Raw genomic sequence first — 21635 nt, 5'->3', positions numbered from 1 at the left:
CTGTTTAATCCACTCTTTAATGTTGTTTCCGGAGACATGACATGAAAGCAAGGAGAGAATCCTCACGTTGTACTAAATGTACATTTTTTTGCAAGTTTATTGACAACCCGTTTGTACTCGTTGCGTGCCTATCTCTGGCTTATAAGCGAGACTCTTCCAGATTGAACAATTCATATTCTAAATATTTCACAATCGAGCGTTTTGCTTTTCTAACGCTAAAAGCAGCGTAGAAGTCAAGGGTTCTACCTAGTCCGAAGGGTTTAATCCCACATGAGCATCCTCAATGTCCACTGTCGTTTTTTGAAGTGATAAAAAAGGCTTTTTTGGAGAGTACTTTGTAAACCAAAAGTCTAACTGTTTTTCATCAGTTTATCCTTACATCACAAGCAGTGTTATCGTGCCCTTATCCAAATGTATACACGGAGAGGTATCATAAGGATAAAAAAGGTTCGGCATCCCGGGATCTCCCGAATTTTTCCTTCGGGTCCCATCTAGGCTCGGTTACCTAGCTCTGCTACATGTTATGTCACTCGTAATAAGCACGTTTACAAAAGTTAAAGAACGAATCCGTATTCTTAATACTTTGCAGGAAGGTCATAATCTACCATGTTGAGTAGGCTGTTAGTTAAGCCTCGTCTGGTCTCGTTAGCATGTCGAATTTTGGTGACAAAAAGCTTGAAAACATCGTCGACGGATGAAACCACTGCTGCTGCTCCAAGTATGGCCAGTTCAGGTTTGTTCTTTCTTTCTTTCTTAAATAAAACTTTGTACGGGAGGGGTGTCCTATGTAACCTTAATTTTGTAATGGAAAATACATGCGTTATTGATTAAGTATGACATCAGCTGAGATAGTTGGATCAGCTGAACATTAGAAGGGCTTGACACTAAGTTTTCTACTTACCAGCCTAGTGGCTAGTGACAACTTAGATGTTGCAACAATTTCAGTTTGTTTACTAGCAAAACTGGCTAGTGGAAATCGAAAACCACCAGCCAAAACTGAATTTCTACTAGTCCGGGGCTAGTTGGCCACCATCAGTGTCGAGCCCTGATTATTAACTAATACACTTTTTAGTAATGGATGTAGGGTTACTACGGTAAATTTAAGTTGTTTCTAGTGTACAAGATCTAACAATGTAAAAAGGGGACTAGTGCCGATGGTTATTTCCCCTACATGTTGGTGAACTTTTTCGTTTTTCTTGCTATTTTTAACTCTGTTAATTTATCTATATGATTTGATAGAAAATGAAGTGGCAGAGTTGAGACCTCTTTACCTTGATGCGCAAGCAACCACCCCTCTGGTGAGAAACACTTTTCTTTTAGATTTGGCTTAGTATACCCAGTACGCGAGCTAAATGACTACCTCATTACATTGGTGGCTCTCAGAAAATACATTTATTTTGTGTCCCTATTGGACATACACATGCTTTAATGAAGGATACAGGAATGATTTCATTTTTTGAAGTGTTGATCAGGACACGTTGTTGCCCTAGAATTTTAAAACATTACCAAACTGTTTGCTGATGAGAGTAAATATAACTTATCAAAGAGGAGATACATGATTGTACTAGTGCAGAGAGAAGTGTATGGTGATCAGTTAAAAGTATTTGTCATCTGATCCTTAGACCAAAACAGTTAACACTCTTGTTATTTACTTCTTTGTGAAGGACCCACGTGTGTTGGATGCTATGATGCCATATTCAGTTTCTTATTATGGAAACCCACACTCGCGTACACATGCCTATGGCTGGGAGAGTGAGCAGGCTGTGGAACATGCTAGAAAGGTACACAGCTCAATGCACTTGTAACGTGCACATATTACATGTGCATGAAATTTATTATATTTCTACTATTTTTCAGAAAGCATTTGATTTTTAATGCCTGCCTGAAAGGGCTTTTTCAAATGGAATTGGCAATTACTGAAAACCACCAAGGGGCATTCCTCTTACTTAAGATTATTGGGATCCTATTAGTGTATAAACATCTTATTAATATACATTTCGGTGAGTAGTAATCATTCAAACCACTCCACTGTCTACAGCAAGTAGCAGACCTGATTGGTGCAGATCTGAAAGAAATTGTATTCACCAGTGGGGCTACGGAATCAAACAACATATCTGTTAAGGTATGGTGTAAATGGTTATTTGTTCATTCTGGTATTAACATCAGCCAATGCATTTGTGGAATTTTTTATTATATCTGTGTAGACAGATGTTTTTCAATAATTTCACAAACCTTGTTGCAGTATATTTAAGGCATCCCTATTTCATGTAAAAATTGAAGGTGCAAGTACACTCATGTGCTATACATCAATATAGTTCACAAAATTTAATTTTGAAAGTGCTGCATGATCGTCTGGGTGAGTGTAGTCCTGAGAAGGACTGTTGTCGGTGGTGGTGACTAATGTTTTGACAACCTGTGTGGAAGTGGTGGTGAATAACATTTTGACAACCTGTGCAGAAGTAATCATCAGAGTTAAGTGAATAGTTGTTGTCAGTAGAATGTTCTTAGTCCAGTTCGTGTAAAATGATTGGTCAGTTTTGTAATGATGTAAGTCAGTAGTGACTAGTCTGTTTGATCGGTCTGTAAAGTTAGGTCGTTCTGTTTGGTTAGTTTGTGATGTTAATGTCATGAATGAGTCATTGTATGGAGCCAGTAGTAACTGACACCTGTTGATGGGAGTCTGTTCCATTTTAGTAAACCAGCTTTCCAGAGTCAGGTGTTGAAAGTAGTTAGTGCTAACACATGTCTAAAACATTATGCCCTTATCAAAAACAATATGCACTAAAAACATTTACCAGATGAGGGTAATTTTTACCCAAATTGACCAATCAGAGTGCTTTGTTTGTTTCAGTTTCCCACCGGGTAGAGTTTACCTTAGTGGGGTAAACTTACCATTACCAATTCGCTCGTTAGAGCCCTTCTATGGGCTGTATCGACGCAAAATAATAAAATTCTTTCAATTGTGCCTTCTTAGAATCGAATTTCACGATTTGGAGTTGAAAAAGGTGCAAAACCGATCAGCTTGTATCTAGGATGGCGCGCTTTTGGATTTGCCGGGATTCGAAAATTGACACTCCTTTGTTTGCAAAGTCATGTTTGTTTTACCTTTATGATAAAATATTGTTGACATGAAGGTGTTTTGTTGACAGGTTTTTAGGTGACAAGGGTCGCTTTCCATTCAACAAAAATCACGGGTTCAAAATGTCGGTATTTTCGCTGGCCGAATGGAACGCGTCTGACCGTATCTAAGAGGGTACACTAAAAACGTATTCCTAAATTTTCGAAAACTTATCGCGGAACTTTTCCTGTTCCATTCGGTTTCTGACCGGAAATCTCGAAAATTTTGGTCAAATGGAAAGCGCCCACCGTGACACATGTAATCTTTAACCATAACGGCTGTCTACCGATATTTCCACGTGCATTCTACGTGATGTCATTACAAACATCCCGGATATACAACACGCAATCGACTGCGCATGTCTCCGATCTAACATCTTGATGAAAACAATATACCTTCGCGGGTGTCTTTCCCAAAAGAAATTGTCAACGCACTGTTTGAAGCGTAATTACCCTAAACTATATTTATTGATGGAAAGGTTACGAAATGCGCTATCCGAAAAAATTGTTTTGTTAAGGTTGATCTTGTTGTGGAGTTGTTCCAATTAAAAAATTGAAAAACAGGCTGCCGATGGGAACGCAAAGGCGTCCTGCTGAGTGTCAGGAGACTCTCGGCAGAAACACATCTTGCCAGTGACAATCCTTTATTCTATTTTCTGGCCGACAATTTTCTTTTTCTTTAAAGAAGCTTAAGCACAGCGGGGCAGAACTCAATATGGTTGCTGGTCGGGTGCCAGCACATGATGACTTCTTAAAACACTAACTCTAGTCCTTCTCGATGATAATTTTTTTCTCGCCATTCTTCGTCAAATTTCTTTTATTTCTCTCGCTTACAGCTTGTTGATTCATACTTCAATCACGAACCTACCCCGCCCTAAAAGCGCGTATTACTTTAGTGGCCCATTTGGCTCGGCAACGGTAACAAAGGAGCAAACGAGTGAAAAAGGAGCTGGCTCGTTTGGTGAATAATTCTAAATTAGCCACTTGGAGCTAACGAGCGTGTATGCTTTATAAAGGAGATACTTCAACCCTGGGGTGCGCATTTCTGTTTTACCGCGTAATTTGAAATTGCAAATTCTCACACCTTCTCTACTTGCTTGTGAAAAAGCTTAACCTCGACTTGCTCAACTTTTTAATGTTATAAGTGGTTATACGTGGTTTCACATACCAATGAAAAACCAGTTCCTATTAGTACATGTCAACTTGAGTGATGTGGTAACAGTATAATGGAACGTAGGTGACCACAATTTGAAAAGGAATTAGCAAATTCCTCTCAGTGTGAGATGAAGCTTGTGTGCGGCATTGTTAACCCATTAATGGCCGCAGCTTTTGTGGAAAACTGTGTTTTGAAGCTAGTCGGGCAGATTTCGGGTCACTGTTGTGGTTTTAAAAGCTCAAACTTACCAAAAACCACTTGACAGCTCGTGCACTCGACGGCCTTTCAATCCAAATGCAAAATGGCGGCCTGAAAATCTCGGGCACGCGCAGAGAGCAAAATTTCGACTTCTACTTTTCTCTCTTTCTCCTGCCCTTTTTTTCCCCTCTCCTTGCCTAAAGTTTCTCCTCACTTGCTGGAAATTGAGTAGGCTTCATTTTGGTGTAGAGATTTTTCAGAAACTACTCATTATTTTCAAAGCACATGCTCGGAAAGGTAGGTGGGTAGTGAAACACGATCTTCGTGCAGATTTTCAAGTCAAAGTGACACGGTTTTTTGGCTATTTCTCCAATCTCCTCCACTCAATTGCGCTCATTCTGGTATCGTCTGTAAGATATTTTCAACCTGTTCAAGTAGGTGCTTGAATTCGTGCTCCAGGGTTAAAAGTGATGATGTCACAGGGCGTAGAAAGGGTGTGGGTCCGCATGGGCGCATACGGGCGCACTGGACGTTAATGGGTTAACCCTAACCCTAAAAGATACCCTAACCCTAACTTTTTCACCTGATTTTACATTACCCTAACCTATTTGATTGCTTAGTGCCAAAAAGTGGATTTTTCCGAAAAAACTTGCTTCTTTGTTAACCCATTAATGGCCGCAGCTTTTGTGGAAAACTGTGTTTTGAAGCTAGTCGGGCAGATTTCGGGTCACTGTTGTGGTTTTAAAAGCTCAAACTTACCAAAAACCACTTGACAGCTCGTGCACTCGACGGCCTTTGAATCCAAATGCAAAATGGCGGCCTGAAAATCTCGGGCACGCACAGAGAGCAAAATTTCGACATAGTTTTTGGGTTGAAAAGTCATGCCCCACTTACGACTTCTACTTTTCTCTCTTTCTCCTGCCCTTTTTTTCCCCTCTCCTTGCCTAAAGTTTCTCCTCACTTGCTGGAAATTGAGTAGGCTTCATTTTGGTGTAGAGATTTTTCAGAAACTACTCATTATTTTCAAAGCACATGCTCGGAAAGGTAGGTGGGTAGTGAAACACGATCTTCATGCAGATTTTCAGGTCAAAGTGACACGGTTTTTTGGCTATTTCTCCAATCTCCTCCACTCAATTGCGCTCATTCTGGTATCGTCTGTAAGATATTTTCAACCTGTTCAAGTAGGTGCTCGAATTCGTGCTCCAGGGTTAAAAGTGATGACGTCACAGGGCGTAGAAAGGGTGTGGGTCCCCATGGACGCATACGGGCACACTGGACGTTAATGGGTTAATAGGCAAACAGTTGGTGTAAAACTGGGACAGCTACGTTCTGAAATTACGTTCCCTTCTGTGAAATTATTCGGAAAAGATAAAATTTTCTTAATTCTTCCTGTTGCTTTCCCCATGATAAAATTTTGTAGTGGAATTTCTGAGGAATGGTGGCTGGTCTGCGTAGCTGTAAATTTGGACAACTTATTTATTACAACATTTTCCGTCAATAGTGGATATTGAATTGAAAAATCGCGCTTTGTTAGTGGGTGCCTGCGTCAGAGCTTGAAGGAAATACTGATAAAACGACTTGAAATTAACGGTATAATATGGGTTGGTGTGGCTTTTTAAAATGGAATTACGATTTTTCCAACTTGTTCAGTTTTAAAGGGCTTTTGTGAAACAACAACAGAGCTCCCCCAAATTTTTTTCTTGAGTTAAGAAAAGAACGTTTACTCCGAATGGCACCATTTTTGACTAACACTTCACTGCTGCTGAATTTACTGAGAAAAAAATATTTCCATGACGATATCTTGGCAACTCCACTCGCGAATCGGCAAAAATTGTTCGCATAATAGAGCACCCAAACACATAAAAATCTCTTGTCCTCTAGGAGTCATAACTTTAACGCAGATGTTTTCTTTGCTGCGTGACGAGACAGCAATATGTTTACAGATTACATGTGTCATGTTTTCTGCGAGCGAAACACTGTGCACCTTACATTACAGTTCAACTTGTTGATTATTCTATCGATTTCGTAAAGAAAAGGAATTTTGGAAAGGAAATTTTTATGGAGGCTCGAGGATCCATCGTGATCTTCCAAGTTACGCTGCTAAAGTCGCCGGATAGAACGCTTTAATTAGATTACACGCCTGATACTTTGATACGTGAGCGTAGATTACTTAGTTCGATAAGTACGCTCTCGAATTCGCAAGAAACACTCTTCGGAAAATCTGGAAATAAAGATTTTAAAAAAGTAGTTTCCATCACATACATCAAAGGGTTTTGCGACTACATCAGAAGTAAAATGTGACACCACTCTCTGCAATATTCGAGTAGTTTCTCAGGAAGGAAGAAATGGCTAAACACACATGGTTTCTTTGGTGCGTGATGTGGCACCAAGATGTTCCTTAATTTTTTTCCTATGAAAGGGGTTTAGGACACATGTTTCAAAAATACAGCGTTTGTTTTCCAATTCTCTTTTTTTGCCTCACCACAAGCGGAAATTGACTTTTGGCTAGGCCGCCCATGTAGACGACGATCGAAAGTGTAAATTTCACAGCCTTTGTCGAGCGCACTGTGACTGTAATGGTGTAGTTCACGGCATTCTTTGTTGCTTCAAGTTGTAAGCTATATTCAGTCAATTCACAGACAAAATGTGGAAACTTCAATTGAAATCCTATTCATACTAGCGTGATCAGAAGAGACCCTTCCCTCCGACCTTTATTTGCATATCAAAAATTAACCAATTTAAAAGAAAGAATTCTCAAAATGCAGGCGTAAATCAGGCTAAAAAACATATCGGAGGATGGTCTATACACCAATGAGGTCACCGATTGCTTCAAACCTGTGGGTATCTCTCTAGCTTTCATCCACCATCATCTCAAAAACAACAAAAATCAATGTCTTTACTTAATTATGCACGTGTCAAAGCTAATTTGCATAATTCTGAAAAATGACTAAGATATGTCTTCGACCGTTCAAACTTCCTTATTTTACCTTCTACATAAAGTATTTTAGGTTTTCATTACAATTGAAAGGTAAATAAATCCCGTGTTGTCCTAAAACGTTGCATAAACATGATCAGTCGTAACGCTTCCATGACTTACAAAGTAAACAAAGGTGATCGGAAGGCACTTCCTCAATAATTTTCCTTGAATCAAGTCAAGAGCCACATACAGAGTGGAGAAGAACAATATCAAAGAATCCAATTCAGCATTCTGGTCATTGCAGACATACTGTGTAGCTTAAAAGGACACACAAACAAGTTAAAATACATTTACGTTACGGTGTTATTTACAAAACAACCTTCTGCAAGAATTCTTGCAGTTTCTACCAAGGTTTTGCACACGGAATGCAGTCAAGTGGCCCTATTTGCTGAACATTTGCTGCCATCACTAGAGATTTTGTGACGTTATAATCCAAAAAGTTCTTTAGGGACAAGCTTAATTTTTCCCCGCAACCGAATCCGGCCTGGTATATTGCATGACGTGATTATGGTAACTAGTCCATTTGTTTCATGACTTGCATTGGTTCGCAGGTATGTAAATAGTGTCTTAAAAAGTAGTTGATGTGACGAATTAGAACCGAAAGTTATAAATGGACTGAGGTAAAGGAATTGGGGATGGTATTTGAGCTTACATTGGTCTACCCTCCCCTGCTGTTCGATATTTTTGAGGGGGTGAAGGTTCTGACATGCCTCGATCCAGCTCCCTGGCTTTAACTAAGTCTGTTACCCACGTGTTTGTTTAGCAGAGAGGAGAGGTTCTTCAGTTATTTTTATGTTTTGAGAAATTTATTGCATAAAAATGTCTTCATGGAAAGCAAGAATTGTAGTGGTTGCAGGTATTTAAGTTTCAGCCCCGATATCTCTCCTGGAATGCCAGGACGATGTATCAAGTCATTTGAAGTACTACCATCTAAACAAATCGCCAGAAATGAATGGCTAACGAAGAGCCAGGTTCAAAGCTTCTTCATGAGGCTTTCTGCTTTGAGACGAAGAAAAGCCACAGTCCCGAAAGATCCAGAGCAGGAAGCAAACAACGATGACAACAAAAGCCTCATCGAAGATGAAAGCGGTTACCTTGAACACGAAGCAAGGTAAAAGGATGTAGCGGATGTTATTTCCGAAATCAGACTTGCTCATCCAGTATTATATGATGAGCACAATATTTGCAAACATGTTACAAATGACACTTTAGGGAAGTTTAAAGTCACCACGCTGAGGAAAATGTGTGCTTTTGTGGACATTTCTTTCAAAGGCAGAAATTTGAGGGTCACCTTACTCAAGACTGAGTGACATAGTAATGAATTCCCATTGTTTCCAAGAAATTTAGGAAGACTATCTCTAACTCTGTGCTTGATTCCATTTCATAACTTTCGATTGTTACATTAACTAGTTTTCAGGTATTTTATATACAGAGATAAGTTACTTTCGCAGTGGGGATAGTTAGTGGAAACAGAAGCTAAGGGACCTGTCACTATTTATCACCAGGAGCCGAGGATTTTGGGGGGATCACATGGTTTTTAGGGGAAAAGAAGTGGGGATAAGTTGTCGCCAACAGAATTTAAAGGGGGACTAACAAAAATTAACTTGCCATTGTGGAGTGGGTGTGACTGCGGTAATTGTAACTTCTCAACACCATAATTACTGATAAAAAAAGGCGATTTACTGACAGTGAACAATGTGGGTTGAAACCTAAATAGGTGAAGGTGATAGGAAAGAAATACACTGAGCCAACTTGAAACGACAATACTTACATTGTTATGATTACTGCAAAACTGCACTTGACGAAGAAACACTGTCCAAAGACGAAATGAATAATAAAGGAACCGGTTGAAAGCAAACATTCCGCATGCTAAAGCCCCAGGGCGGGTTTAGGTGGAATCTATATTGTAATACTACCAAAATCCTCCAATTCCCCCCTGCACCCCTCCCAGATTATAAATAATGACTGGTCCCTAGCTTCGACTGATTTCATCGCGAAATCCATCATACATTTCAAGACAAAAATATGGAGACAAGGGAAATGTAGGAGGGGGATTGCCAACGTTTCGACATTATTCTTGGCTGGGATATCCTCATCGTCAACAAATTACCTCCAAGCTGTGAGGTATGTCACGCTTACGTTCGGACAATCTGGAGTACCATTTACTAAATTATTTTTATACTCATATTCCTCGACTTTATACTTATTTATTACCGGACGTGTATTTTGTTACCAACATTAGCGTCACATGACATGTCAATTAATTAGTATAATCACGCAACGCAATATTTGCCTGGCTGGATTTGATAGTCGCAAGAAAAGCTTAAGTTTGTCACGCAAGCACTTTGAGGACTGTAACAACATAAAATCTCTAGTGATGGCAGCAAATGTTCAGAAAGGAGAGCCTGTTGATTGCATTCCGTGTGCTAAACCTCGGTAGAAACTGCAAGAATTTTTGCAGAAGGTTGTTTTGTAAATAACACCATAATGTACATGTATTTTAACTTGTGTGTCCTTTTAAGTAGCACAGTATGTCTGCAATGACCAGAATGCCAAATTGGATTCCTTAATATTAATCTTCTCCACTCTGTACATGGCTCTAGACCTGATCCAAGGAAAATTATCGAGGAAGCGCCTTCTGATCGCCTTTGTTTACTTTATAAGTCATGCAAGCGTATGATGTATCATGCTTATGCTACGTTTTAGGACAACTCGCGATTTATTTTCTATCCAATTGTTATGAAAACCTAAAATACTTTACATGCAAGTTAATAAAAAAGAAGTTTGAACAATCAAAGATATAACTTGGTCATTTTCCAGAATTATGCAAATTAGCTTTGACACGTGTGTCATTAAGTAAAGACATTGATTTATGTTGTTTTCAAGATGATGGTGGATGAAAGCTAGAGAGATACCCGCAGGTTTGAAGCAATCGATAACCTCATTGGTGTATAAACTATCCTCCGATATGTTTTTTAGTCCGATTTACGCCTGCATTTTGAGAATTCCTTCTTTTAAATTGGTTAATTTTTATATGCAAATTAAGGTTGGAGGGAAGGGTCTCTTCTGATAATGCTAGTATGAGTAGGATTTCAATTGAAGTTTCCATATTTTGTCTGTGAACTGACTGATTATAGCTTACAACTCGGGGCAAGAGAGAATTCCGTGAACTACACTATTACAGTAGCAGCACACTCGACAACAGCTGTGAAATTTACACTTTCGATCGTTGTCTACACGGGTGGTCTAGCCAAAAGTCAATTTTCGCTTGTGGCTATGCAGAAAAAGAGAATTGGAAAACAAACACTGTATTTTTGAAACATGTGTCCTAAACCCTTTTCATAGGAAAAAAATTAAGGAAAATTTTTTTAGGACAGGAAGGCGAGAGGACTGCTCTTAGTGGCAGTGGCACTTAAGATTTTAATTATACAGCATTTTTGCACAGTAATGGTAGGAATTGCCACGTAAGTCAAAGAGCAATGATAATCTTAAGAAATATACCAGTCAGACATGGCAAAGTACTAGGATGGACACAAAAGAAACTTAATTGTCTTTATTAGTCATGTACCGCCTCCTGGATAGCTCAGTGGATAGAGCGCTGGACTGTTGTGTGGGAGGTCGAGGGTTCGATCCCCGGCCGGACCAACACTCAAGGTCTTAAAATAATTGAGAAGAATTTGCTACCTTTCTATAACATCACGAAATGGTTAGATATTCTAGCCTTCTCGGATAGGGACGAATAAATGGAGGTCCTGTCTCCTGCAGGGTTGGGGTAGGAGACGTTAATTTCCCACACACGAGATTACTGTGTGATGGATGTCCTCCCCTGTGGTAGGATGGGTGGGAAGGTGAGATCGATAGACTGAAGCGGCTGCCAGAGGCGCCTGATATGCTGACGTCTGTTCTCAACCTTGCGCTGCTCCCTTAATTCAGCCTCTGGGCTGCAAGTGGTCAGATATAAACTATATTTGTATTACATTAAACACTATTGCCACTGACCCAAAATGTACTTGTACTTGTACCTGTTGTAGTTCAATTCAGTTATGCTCTGGTTTAATTTTTTCCAAACCAGTTCTTTTTTAACCAGTTAAATTTTTTTTAACCAGTTTTTTTATCAACAGTCTGTAAAAGGGCCTTTTCTTTTTGGGGTGTGGATGAAAAATAGAGGCATGGCTTTTGACGGGGCTCTGAAAAAGAATCAAATGAAAGATGAAAGAGAAGAAAGATGAAGATTTCCCTGAAATTTCTCATCCACTTATTCTCTCTTATAACCTGTCATCCACACAATTTTCCTTGAGAATATAACCTACCCCACCCCACAGAATCTTTTATATTTCCCACCTAATTGACTTCCACTTCACCCCTATAATACTTCTTTTATTCTTTTATATTACTCTTACCACGATTTGAACCACCAACCTCTAGCTTTGCAAACATCCATTCTCTCCATTAGACCACGGTGCATGTCGTTGACAAACTTGGGGTATCTGTTGGTCTTATCAGTAATTAGCCCCAGACCTCCCTTCCCTCAGCCAAACTTGTTCTTGAAATATTCATAAAGAAAAAAACATGCGCATTTGGCAGAGACCAGGACTTCGAGCTTGAAACATGACTGAACCTTGTGTGCCATGTGTACCAAGAGAAATATTTTACGAACAGTTGAACGCCTTAAAAAACAAACAGGCCAAAAAGGAATCACAGATAACGCTTTTTATAGAGGATTCATTCTTCGATAAAGCAAAAGCCTATCTCAAATACCAGGCTGAGACGCAGCTTGGAATTCAATTCGAAGAACCCATGCTGTCGAAGTGGGAGAAATCAACAGCCATAAGAAAGCAGTGGGCGTATTCTGAAAACTCAATAATAATGCAAAACAAGAAAAAAGTCGTACCCTAAGAGGGAAATTCATAATGTGTTAGCTCTCGCTCACAATTGGACTGCTCATCGGGGTCGACAAATAACTTGTAAATGGATCAGTAACAACTATTCCGAAGTCAATGTGAAATTGGTAGCCATATTTGTTGGTGTGTCCAATTCATGCCGAGCAGCAGTCGGTCACTAGCCGTGTTAAGGTTGTTGATAAACTTATTCAATCTCCGACATTTCTATCTCTTTAAGAGATAGATTTAATGGACTTCCGTAACTGTCCTTGTGATTGTACCGAAAAGCACACATGGGCCATGAACATAACTGACCATCATACTAAGTATGTTTACATAACATCTCTCGACGCCAAGTCTGCCAATGAAGTACTTACCGGATTCAAGCGCTACTGCTACACCTATGGCTTTCCAAAAACAATCCTAACCAACAGTGGTAAAGAATTTGCAAACAAAAAGATGGAAAGGTTGTGAAGAAAATGGCATTAAAGTAGCTTGTGGTTCTCCATGAACTCCAACTGCTCAAGGTTTGGTTGAAAGATCAAATAGATCCTGGAAAGAGGATACGAGAGCATTAATAATGAGCACCTCTTCCTCAAGTGTTCAGAAATGGTGTCAAAAAACATTAGAAGCAGCTTATACTAGAAATATAAGCTACCATCGAGCAATAAAGATGAGGCCATATGAGGCTCTTCACGGTATTAAAAGCCATAGAGAATGTGAAAGTAATGAGGAACAACCAAGAAAACACAAAAAAATGAATGAAAATCAGGAAAAGTACAACAAGGAAATGGTAAGCCAAAGCCGAAAAAAACCCAACCTAGAAAATTTAAAGTTGGAGACATTGTCTCTTTAAAAATTGACCGTGTTGAAAAGACATCACTTCTGCATTCAAATCTTCTTCTGGGAAAAATTGAAGAAATTGTAAACACCTACACACATGTTGTAACCAAATTTGGTAGAATAAATGCATTAACTTCACCCACCAATTTAAATCCTTGCACAGCTACCACTCAGAACACTGAACTCAATTACACTACTGAGCTGACACTATTTTTCTGCATTGTGCAAGAAAGCTATTTAATCTATTTAAAGAATTTGTCAAGTAATACTTATTATGAGGTTCTGTCAATTCATCATTTCATTTAAAGAAGTAAAAAAGCAATTACTGTGTACCGATACTGGTGTTGTTTGTTTCACTGGCTGGAAAAGCATTGAGTACCATCCCTAACCCTAACCCTAACCCTAACCCTAACCAGCAAAATGAATGCTTAACCCTAATCAGTGAAATGAATGCTTAACCCTGATCAGTAAAATGAGTGCTTAACCCTAATCAGTAAAATTAAACTAGTTCGAAAAAATTAAACTGGTTCAAAAAAATTGAACTGGTTTAGAAAAAATTAAACTAGAGGATAAAATTGAACTACAACATATATAATGGACAGATTCTAAAGCACCTTTTTAATCATTTTCACAAAATTAGTTTTTCAATAGCTGATTTGTATATTAACTCTTGTTAATTATGTTGTAATGAAACTGAAATGTTGAGGAATCAACCATTCAGTAATAATTTTACACAAGTGTAGTTTGCTCAATTTTTAGGGAGTTGGACGCTTTTATAAGAAGAATAAGAAACATGTTATAACTACACAAACGGTTGGTGTTGGAATTCAATTTTGAGTTCATACATTATTTTGTGTGTGGTTTGTCTCAAAATTTGTCAATTGTTTTGAAATTATGACTTGGTTTTAAATGACAGGAGCATAAGTGTGTTCTGGATTCTTGCCGCTCGCTTGAAAGTGAAGGATTTGAAGTTACCTACCTGCCAGTAATGAAAAATGGACTTATTGACATGGAGGTATGTGAAATGGTGCTTGAAAATGTAGTTGTGATTACTGTGGACCACATAGGGTTCTTTTTGTACTTGTTCAATGTAAAAAAGCTTGGTCTAATATGTTGTGATCAGAAAATTCTTATAAGACACTGGATTTTATTTGATACTGGCCTCCAGCCTTAACTGTTTTACTCCCAGAAGTTATAAAATGTGTAACGTTTCCCTCTTGTATCCATACATTATCCAGTTAGAATATTCAAATTTATCAGGTAGAAGTTGTTGTCTTGATTTAACCTCAAACCCTCATTACTAATTTACAAGGCAATGTGTAGCAGCTGGGGAGGGGGGGGGGAGGATTAATGTGTAGAACTTGGGAGTTTAAAGGTTGAGAAGCAGCTAACATAGAGTTATGTTTTCACACTTTTATGCATGATGTTTATACATCTTGTAGCAACTGGAGGCAGCCATCAGACCCGACACATCTCTAGTCTCAATAATGACAGTCAACAATGAAATTGGAGTCACACAACCTATTGGAGAAATTGGTAAGACTGACCAAAAAATAGAAGATGCAATTCATGCTCACTCAGTCTATTCAAACCATTACTATGACGTACACCTGTACTGTGGGACTGTATAATTTAGTGTATGTCCCCCATGAAAGGTTTCAAGTGAGATCTTTGTAATTCAATTGAACTTGCTTGAAATACACAGCAGACTAAATCATGGATGTAAGCTAGTTGTGAAGTCTATCATTCATCTATATACTGCTGTAGGTGTTTTACAAATAACTTGCCTTTAAAAATTTTCTTCTCACCTTTGCACCATAAACCATAAATGGTAAGTTTGCTTTTCTTCCAGTTCCATGTACCTTTTTTCAATGATTGCTCTTGAAGTACACAATATACAGGTAGATTCAGAAACAATGTGAATTTTTTTTCCCATCATTTTTTATGCTAAAGCTGTACGTCTTTAGCTTTAAAACTACTCCCTTAATCTCCTTTGAAATCTTATTTCAAGGAAGAGGCCAAGTGAACTTGACTCTTATTGTTTGATGTCCAATGAAAACCATTTAGCTACACTGTTTAAAGATATCTCAACTATTGATTTTTTTTATTTTGGTTTTTTTTTTCATTGTTTCTTTGTTGTAGGAATGAAGTCTTCTACTACAATATTCAAAGATCTCCTAATGATGGATTTGTTTCTTTTCATTATATCTTACAGGATCCCTCTGCCGAAAAAATAAAGTCTTCTTTCACACAGATGCAGCACAAGCAGTTGGTAAGATTCCACTTGATGTGAATGACCTAAAGATTGACTTAATGTCAATTAGTGGCCACAAGATTTATGGACCTAAAGGTAAATATTAAAAAAAAACAGACACCATTTTAGTTTTACTCAAATAGTTTATGGGACAGGTCACCATTTTGACTGCTTGCTTTTAGTTTCTATTAGTTTGATAGTTAAGATTGTCTGTTTTTGTGGTTCTAAGTATTACATTTATGCATAGCATTGGTCAGTATTTGGGCATTCTTATGCATGTAGGTTTTAAAGCACGTGAGAAAACATGTTCATTGCAGGTATCTTTCACTTGTATAAAGTGCAGGCTTGTTACACCCTAACATCAATAACCATATTCTCCACACTCTTTTCTTTATATTTCCTTTGGTACTGACCAGGAGAATTTCTCTATCAATCAAAGCTTCTTAAGTTGGTGATCATTTCCTTTATTCTCATGATGTTAATGAATGATTCAGCTGTATTATGATAAGGAGAAATTAGTCATTGGTCACTCTTAGGGTTCAAAGAGTCAAGCGCTTACAATCTTTTACCAGTCTACTTACAGGTAGGTGTAGTTTGAGTAGGAGATGACAAGTTGGGAAGGAACTGGAGGGAAATTGTGAGCTCTCTTAAACCCTCCACCACTTTCCATGTAGAAACTATGATTGCTTGGTAACCAAAAATGCATGAGTGCTATAATTATAAGCCAACTTCTCATCAGATGGTTTTAAGAACGAAGGGAATGATCTATGCCAATTTTTTGCGTGAAGCCCAGTTATGAATTCAAATGTTCTTCATTTGCCACAGGACCAGCTTGCACTCTAGTGGAGTAATTACTGTACATATTTGTTGATTTATTATAACAGGTGTTGGTGCCTTATACATCAGAAGGAGACCACGGGTCAGGGTGGAACCTATTCAGAGTGGAGGAGGACAGGAGAGGTACAGTACATTTCTGGCACTAAGGTATATTGCCAAATAGAAAGGGAGTGTACATTTCTTGATTGTAATATTATGCACCCCTTATGAAATAGCTTGTTTTTTGTTGGTTTTTGTTACTTTCCATTTTGTCTGACTCCTCAAAAATTCCTCTTGTTTTAAAAGTTTTTGATGGTGATGTTGGATAGATTGATAAGAAGAAGTCTTCTTCAAAGCTAGTTTTTTTTTTATCATTATGGTTTGTTTGAATATGTGGTGATTTTTAGGGGCATGCGGAGTGGTACAGTGCCTCATGTGTTGGCAGTAGGATTGGGTGCGGCTTGTGAAGTAGCTTTAGAGGAATTGGAGGTAAGCTTTACCAATCAGAACATGAACTTGTAAGCTGAGAATATTTGGTAGTTTTTTCCCTTCAGGTTGTCAACTCTAACTCCTAGTAAATAGACAGTAGGGTGTATTGTGGTGCTTACACCACAAGACATGAATTATTTTGAAATTTTTGTGATCGACTTTGCACTCACGTTTGTTCAACACGAGGTGACTCTACGGTATCATTTCCATTGTGAATTCATGGACTGGATTGTTAAAAAATGGAAAATGAACCTGTGGTGACGATTGGTCTAAGACAGTTACGTCACATTTTTGTCTATTATTCATAAATTTTTCCCAAATTGTTATCTTCAACCAGCATCAATCTTCTCTATATTTAGCCTTGGCTTTTACTTATTGGGTTTCTTTTCTATCTTTTTCTGCATTTATTCACCTTGCAAGGCGTTACGTTAAGTAAAGTAACGTTAAGTAATTACGCATTACGTTAAATAAACGAAAATTTTGATTGACACAACTTGTGTTATTCCTGTGAAGATGTCACAATGAGATGCGAATTTGGCTTAAACTTGTCTGTATATTTACAATTCTACAGTATGACCACAAGAGGGTGACAGAATTGTCTAATCGCTTGGTAAATGGCATCACAGATGGGTTAACCCACGTGATCAGAAACGGTGACCCGGATCATACTTATCCCGGATGTGTGAATCTGTCTTTTGCATTTGTGGAGGGAGAGAGTCTGCTGATGGCTCTTAAAGACGTGGCTCTTTCGTCAGGCAGGTGAAGACAACTCAGTGTGTAACACATGAAACTCTGCATCTCGAAAGATAAAGCATATTTGTAGAAGCATTTTAGTACTTTCGCACTCTGTATGTTTTTAGTGACTTGTAGAATGAATCCACTCGAAACATGCTAGTTAATGAGTTAGCAAAGCTTTTGTGCGATTTAAAAGGTAAATTGTGATTGAATTCAACTCACCCTAGAGTGCTTTTGAATGGAGAAAAATTTGGAATCATAGATGGGACGTAAGAAACAAGGAGACTTTATAGAGGACTTAAAACGTTAACCAAAAAAGTTGGAATCATAGATGGAACATGAGATACAAGTGGACTTTATAGAGGGACTTCAAACGTAAAACATTGAAATGGGGCGTGTATACTAGGACTACAAACATTACTGTTTTGTTTTGTTATTTTTTTGGGGAAAGTGCTTGTACGTCTGCCTCGTTGGAGCCCTCTTATGTCCTCCGAGCGATAGGCGCTGATGAAGATCTTGCTCACTCCTCTATCAGGTATTGTGAAAATCAATATCAATTTTTGCGTTAAATACCTTGACACTGAAAAGATTTGATACTGGAAGTTCCTGTAGTTTTTTTTTTTTCTTGTTTTATTTTTCCCTGCTGTTTTTGTTTATGCTAGCACCGCATTGGCATCGCTTGTCAAAATACATTGAAGTGTGAACTAATTTGCAAAATCAAAGCCCAAACGACTTTACGGCGAGTGAGTACACTTCTGTCCCTTGTATCTCTTTTTTATTTTCAGGTTTGGAATTGGACGTTTTACTACAGAAGAAGAGATAGATTACACCGTGGAGAGAACAGTTAAACATGTGAAACGTCTACGTGAAATGAGGTTTGTAGAATTCGTCTGTTGCCATCATCCTTCAGAGAACGATATTGGTTACGTAAGACACATTCTTGCCAGATATCGGAGCATGCGCACTTCAGGCAAAGGCGCATGTAAAGAAAAGTTAACCCATTAGGTAACCAACGCCATCTCCACAATCTATGAGTTGTTCTTGCGCGGTCGTTCCTCGTCGTGCTTTTCGTGGGACTGCTATGTAATTTGGATTTATTCACTGAGTTGGTAATGAAAATTGGCCACCGTTAAGAGTTTCTAAAGCTGACGTTAGAAGTGTTTCCGGTCTTTTGACAGAGCGGATGAGTAAAGGCTAACGCTCGAAAATAAGCTTTCGATCCTCTTAATTCTAGCCAATTTACATTATCATCTCGCTTGATAACGCCATGTTATCTCATAATACTTGGAGCTGTTGGTGAGAGTTTTTCTGACCAATCACAGTGCGTGACAAAGCCCTCTTAATTCTAGCCAATTTACATTATCATCTCGCTTGATAACGCCATGTTATCTTGTAATACTTGGAGCTGTTGGTGAGAGTTTTTCTGACCAATCACAGTGCGTGACAAAGCAACATTTAAATGAACATTTTTTAAAAATTCTCCACATCTTTCTCGTTGCAGTCCGTTGTGGGAAATGGTTCAAGAAGGAATCGATCTGAAGACCATCCAATGGTCACAGCACTGATCAGTCAGGACTCTTCAAAAGTCGATCTCAACATAGAAAATACCCTCACTGCTCTTTCCACTCTCCATGTTTGTTGAGGAAATTTGGTTGTGCAAGATTGCAGTTTCCTTTGCGATAGAAATCGTGGCAAGAGAGTATGGCTGCATACGAATCTTCGACGGAAAAAAAGAAGCCTTCATTTCTTTTAGATGTTTCAAATGTAACTATCATGGACAAAAAGGTCGCTACCAACGAGCAAGTCTGTCAGTTATTGGTCTAGGACATTGTTGACTGGGTTCAAATAAAGTTCAGGCAAAAGCTGCTCATAGACAAACTTTAATTTTAAAATTATGCAGTTTACTGAGGTGGCCCATGTTAGCCCCCCCCCCCCCCCCCAGCATACACTTAATTGAATCACCTAGTTATAAGACAAGATTAAACGCGTTAGATTTCTTGAAAATCGAGTTTTACAAGACTCTTTACACTTCTACTGCATCGAATAAGTAAACGTAGAGGTAACATGAACTTTGTCGTCGCTGCTCATCAATACTGTCCGCGAAATTTATCTAACTCGTTTTTTTTTACTGTTTCTTTTTCTTACATTAAAAATCTAATTGACTAGTGTATACGTCAAACTCATCCATCTAAAAATTCCGTCAGTGGAACCTTCAGGTGCTTTTCGCTCTTGGATCATGGACGGTGAAGGCATCTTGTTTTCCAAAAGGTGCTCACTGGAATACTGAAGTAGGTTAAATGCCGTTTGATAGAAAGGGGCTTTTCAGCGAAGCTGCATGTAGCATCTTCATTGTATGGTTTCCCGTGACACTCTCTGTGCTTTGAATAAACGCTTGGAGCCCCGTCACTGTAAAATACTTCTACACCATGGTGATATGGACCAGTTAGGACACTAGGGACTCCAATTATCAAGGGGAAATGAGGAATCAAGTCGTTTTCGTTTACAACTCTCCAACTGTTGTTAACCAGTTGATCATGTTGCAGGGCATAGTCGTAATTTCCAACTCGAGGTATGCCGAACGTGTACAGAATGATGTTTTTGCGGGGAGCTAAGTTAAAAGAACTGATCCAGGTGCTGGCCAACGATGCCATTGCACCACCCAGAGAATGCCCTGCGACCCAAATTTTGTATGTTGGATTTTTCGATATGAGAGCCTCCACTTCCGCTTTCATGTTTGCCTGCCATAACAACTCGAAACCTCTCTTCCAGTAGGTTTGAACTTTGCCACGAAAGAATGCTGTCATGGGTGTAAGGAAAGTTTCCACGGCTATTGCTGATGATTGAGTGAAACCCACGGAGCCGCGGTAAGCGACTACGATGACTTTTAACGCATGTGAAACAGCGACATAGCCTGAGCAGCTGTTATTGAAGTCGTCGCAACGCTTTGACGCTACAACTCGAAGCTGGAACTTGTCGGATTGGAGGGAATTGTTAAGGCATTCTTGTGGGTTCACGGAGTCGTATGCTGCAGCAGAAAGAAGCAACATCTTGTAGGATAATTCAGGATCGTAATACGACAGTTCGTCATCACAATGAGATATCGCCGCAATATTTTCCGCTCCCTTGCAAGGATTTGCCGGAACGGCGCCAGGCATGTGACATTCATTATCTCGTTTACACCATCGACATTTAAATAATCTGGAGTTTACGCATCTTCCACAGCTGTTGTCGTTGCAGAAGAAGGCCTGAACTATTGTGAGATGAAGAAAGAAGCCGACGAAGAGACAGAGAAGGAGATGGCGAACCATTTTTCACTTGAATGGCGGAAGTTTTAAACCACTTCTCTTTATATGGGATCAAAACCAAAAGTTGCTAACTTGAAATAGTGTTTGTATAAGTATGAATTAGTGTATTGTGTCGAAGCTGTTTATGCTGACTAATTTGCATACGAGAGCGAAATACATTTCAGCCCTCAAGCTAATTCGATTTTTCTGTTCAGGATGAAAACGTAGGGTTCGTCAGGTAAATATTATTGCTTTTCTTTTTTGTGCGATATGGGTTTCTTGCGTTTTCTTTCAGTTCCTTTAGTCATCGTCTGTGATTTAATCATTAGTCTTACTACTCAGGTTGATGTTAACTGATGCCGGCTCCTTTTCATACTACCTAACAGAAACTGAAACTGTCAAACTGAGAACACCACAATCATTTCTTTACTGTTAGATATTCTCGAAGACAGGCCATTGTTTTAATTTCGATGAAACAAAGTGGTAGAACTTGTGGAACCGTATCGAAGTCTTTAAGGTAACATTATTTTCATCAGCAAACGTCCTGAACAACGTGGTATTTCGTTTTAGTTAACCGTTAGAAATTTAAGATAAGAAGGAGGAATATTAAAACCTTTAAATCGTGAACTATCAGTAAGACAGTTGAATTCTTAGAGGTCTCTTCAGTCGCGGCTTAATGGCTGTGTTTAGGCTGCACTTTTGGTGGATTCGGGGTAACCATTAGTCTAAGAAAAAAGTATTTTGCCAAGAAAAAGCACAAATCAATTCCTAATGAGTTTCATACTTGTTCAACAATGGAAACTGAAACTCTAACCTTGCAATTTTAGTTGCGAAAGGAACTGGTCGGGTAAGTCCCTTATTCGCGGAACTTCCGGTTATCACTATC

General features: G+C 38.8%; 2 protein-coding genes across 3 annotated transcripts; one reads left to right on the top strand and one right to left on the bottom strand.

Annotated features, from left to right (window-relative positions):
- Positions 1–317: 317 nt before the first annotated feature.
- LOC111340818 (cysteine desulfurase) lies at positions 318–19330 on the top strand. Of its 2 annotated transcripts, none has more exons than XM_088752323.1 (14): positions 318–733; positions 1240–1298; positions 1665–1781; positions 2039–2122; positions 13931–13984; positions 14088–14186; positions 14614–14707; positions 15387–15521; positions 16310–16409; positions 16649–16730; positions 17302–17489; positions 17917–18000; positions 18251–18340; positions 18967–19330. In XM_088752323.1, the coding sequence occupies exons 1-14, from the start codon at positions 607–609 to the stop codon at positions 19028–19030; spliced, it is 1377 nt and encodes a 458-aa protein (XP_088608449.1). In that variant the 5' UTR covers positions 318–606; the 3' UTR covers positions 19031–19330. The 2 variants fall into 2 exon arrangements, with proteins under 2 accessions (XP_088608449.1, XP_022803465.2); XM_022947730.2 differs by having other exon boundaries at positions 489–733; positions 16310–16385.
- Positions 19331–19453: 123 nt separating this feature from the next.
- LOC111340826 (lipase ZK262.3) lies at positions 19454–21184 on the bottom strand. Its single transcript, XM_022947740.2, has one exon. It carries the CDS (start codon positions 20771–20773, stop codon positions 19700–19702), a length of 1074 nt encoding a protein of 357 aa, XP_022803475.2. The 5' UTR covers positions 20774–21184; the 3' UTR covers positions 19454–19699.
- Between the last annotated feature and the right edge of the window lie 451 nt (positions 21185–21635).

Source organism: Stylophora pistillata, chromosome 3 (genome assembly GCF_964205215.1).
Source record: "Stylophora pistillata chromosome 3, jaStyPist1.2, whole genome shotgun sequence".
Taxonomy (NCBI): Eukaryota; Metazoa; Cnidaria; class Anthozoa; order Scleractinia; family Pocilloporidae; genus Stylophora; species Stylophora pistillata.
This window is presented reverse-complemented; position numbering and strand designations above follow the sequence as displayed.

Bases quoted from the DNA above. Each gene is read 5' to 3' on its own strand.
- LOC111340826 (XM_022947740.2), bottom strand. From the start codon at position 20,773: ATGGTTCGCCATCTCCTTCTCTGTCTCTTCGTCGGCTTCTTTCTTCAT.
- LOC111340818 (XM_088752323.1), top strand. From the start codon at position 607: ATGTTGAGTAGGCTGTTAGTTAAGCCTCGTCTGGTCTCGTTAGCATGT. The intron at 2,123-13,930 runs GTATGGTGTAAA...CTCAATTTTTAG, and splicing joins CAAACAACATATCTGTTAAG to GGAGTTGGACGCTTTTATAA. The intron at 13,985-14,087 runs GTTGGTGTTGGA...TTTAAATGACAG, and splicing joins ATGTTATAACTACACAAACG to GAGCATAAGTGTGTTCTGGA.